At 33.9% G+C, this 2,838-nt stretch overlaps 1 protein-coding gene across 1 annotated transcript in view; it reads right to left on the bottom strand.

Annotated features, from left to right (window-relative positions):
- LOC109582515 (uncharacterized) overlaps positions 1-2,838 on the bottom strand; it is a 13,138-nt gene that overhangs the window by 4,002 nt on the left and 6,298 nt on the right. The window contains exons 2-3 of the mRNA XM_019997259.1: positions 1,357-1,517; positions 913-1,086 (exon numbers count right to left, since the gene is read on the bottom strand). Of these exons, the coding sequence (XP_019852818.1) occupies positions 913-1,086; positions 1,357-1,517 (335 nt within the window). The remainder of the gene's footprint in view (positions 1-912; positions 1,087-1,356; positions 1,518-2,838) is intronic.

The raw sequence follows: 2,838 nt of genomic DNA on the forward strand, positions 1-2,838 counted from the left end.
CTATACTGAGATCCTTGAGGACAATCAAGGAGCTATTGCTATGTCTAAGAATCCAGTTGGAAATAAAAGGACAAAGCATATTGACATCAAGCATCATTTCATTCGTGAAACCATTCAAGCAGGTACTATCGTACTGACCTATTGTCCTACTAAAGATATGGTTGCTGACACATTCACTAAAGCTCTACCGAGAGATCAATTTGAGAAGTTAAGAAGTGAATTGGGATTATCTTACAACTAATGATCAAGGAGGAGTATTGTAATATAATGTGATTCATTAGTTGTAACCACAATTATTTAATCATATGCATGTGTATATATAGCTGATTTTGTTTCATGCAATTCTGGTTCTTTTTGGTTCTTCTGATTCTTTCACACACACACATTCATTATTCCTCTCTATCTTTTGGACTTTGATATCAGTGTTTTCAATAAAAACTATTACACTTACTAAGTGTCTGTATGTACGCACATATACACACACTAATGACACACTATCACACATACATGTACATCTATACATGCATAGACATATAAAGCTACATGTAAAGCATGCATAATTGCTCACACACATACACACACATGTACATGTTACATGTACACATGATGCATGTGTTAGTACTTACACACATATATTAAAACATATACACACATACACACACAAATACATGTATACACAAAATAGAAATTTTCTCTCCAAATCAGTGTGTAACCTATATACATATTAGGTGAAGACACAAACACACATTCACACTAGGAACAGACACACACACACATAATGAATACCAGCTTTATTCATCAGTAGTTTTCACTGAGAATTATGTGCTTATGCATTACAAACATCATGACTTACAAATTTTAAATTGCTCTTCAGTTTATGTTTCATTATCAAACATCATATATAACACTTACCAGTTCTTTCCATTTTCTTTTGTTAATGTCCAGTAACCATACATCATAGGCAGGTGATCCACCCACTACTAGTAAGTGTGGTCCTGAACTAGTGGTAATCAGTACACTGGAATGAGCATCTCTTCCCTTAGGCCATTGTACTGATCCTCCAGGATTAGGTACTTTTAATATATTCTGTGACAATAATAAAATATTATTATTAATGATGTCATATTAATTAATGTACACATGTAGATTGGGTTTAGATTGAGCATCAAATAGATTGTAATAGTGATAAAATAATCTACATTGAATTAAATTGGCTACATTCTGCATGCATTATGTCAATCTATGTCAATGTAGTTTTGACGGAATACAAATCTTTTATAGTAAATTTAATTAAAAACCCACAATTTACAATCCAAGAATCTCACAATCAAAACCCATCGTACAGTATTAACTCACCACTGATATCTTAGTGAAACTTATAATGTATAGTTTATTACTCCATCCATTATCAGTAGACCCTCCAAACATTACTGCAGTGTTATTAGTAACTTGTGTTAGAGTAAATTGATCAATAGGAGGTGGCCTGTCTCCGGTAACAACAGGAGATATCCATTGATCTAATAATAAAGTACAAGCATTCATGTACACTTACTTACCACATACACACAGATATTATATACACTCATCAGACACATGCATGTATACATGTGTGTAATTATTATTTATACATACACATAGGCGTATTTAAACCAGGGCAAGCAGGGGCATTGCCCTGGTAAAGTTGATAGGACCAAAATTTAATTATCAAAAAGTTATTATAGTCAAGGGTTCCAGTACCACCTCTCCTTGTTTACTAAGTGCTGTCACCACCTGTTTTTATAAGTAACCACAAAGCCAGAAGTAGGAAATGCCTCACAAGAAAGTGCTAAAAATCTAATTCTAAAAGGACTGTGGCTCAAATAATTAATTAACTGCTGGTTAATTAACATATATTAATGGTTAATAATTTCAATTAATAATATGCCCTGGTAAGTATGATGTAATAGATACGCCCATGTACATACACATAATGCATAGACACACATCACCATTATATGATACACAGAAATGTCACACACACACACACACACATGTCACATTAACTTATGTATAGACCAGTTGGCGCTAAGTATATTCATTGAATTTTGAGTATATTCATTGTGATACCATAAATGAAGTAAAATTTTCCTGCCGCCATTTTGGAGTCTCAGTTACTAAGAGTAGAATGGGAGAAAGTAATAGCTTTGCTTCTATATCTTCTAGTGGCACTTATTACAGTCCATGAGCCAACTCTAGACACTGGATGATAATCAACATAAGCAGTAGCAGTATTGCAGTAACAAATAAATACAGTAGTTTTTGGAGAATAAGCTCTTTTCACGATCGCTCCATAGACAACCATTGGAAGTAGGACTCCAAAATGATGGTAGGAAAATTTTATTTTATTTACGGTATCACAATGAATATACTAAAAATTCTATGAATATACTTAGCACCAACTGGTCTATAGATACATGTACAAACATCACACACACACACACACACACACAGATACATGATAATACACACATAACATGCACCTTATAGATACATGTCACATACACACGTCACACATTAATAAATTCTCACATACAATATATTCATTATCATACACACGCACATCATAAATTACGGTATGCATTAGTACACACACACTCATCACATATAGACACACGTCACCATTAGTCTGGTAACCAGCCCCTTGCAAAACATGCGTAGGGTCTGGTATCACGCCCATATAGCATTGGTTCCTGTGCAATGCGGATGTCACGTGATATTTTGATAGGCGTTGCTATAGCGATTTAGTAACTATGCAATAAAATGCGTTGCCATGTAGTTATAACAGTTAATTAAAGCGGT

The sequence above is a fragment of the Amphimedon queenslandica genome, unplaced genomic scaffold, assembly GCF_000090795.2.
Source record: "Amphimedon queenslandica unplaced genomic scaffold, v1.1 AMPQUscaffold_13378, whole genome shotgun sequence".
Classification (NCBI taxonomy): Eukaryota; Metazoa; Porifera; class Demospongiae; order Haplosclerida; family Niphatidae; genus Amphimedon; species Amphimedon queenslandica.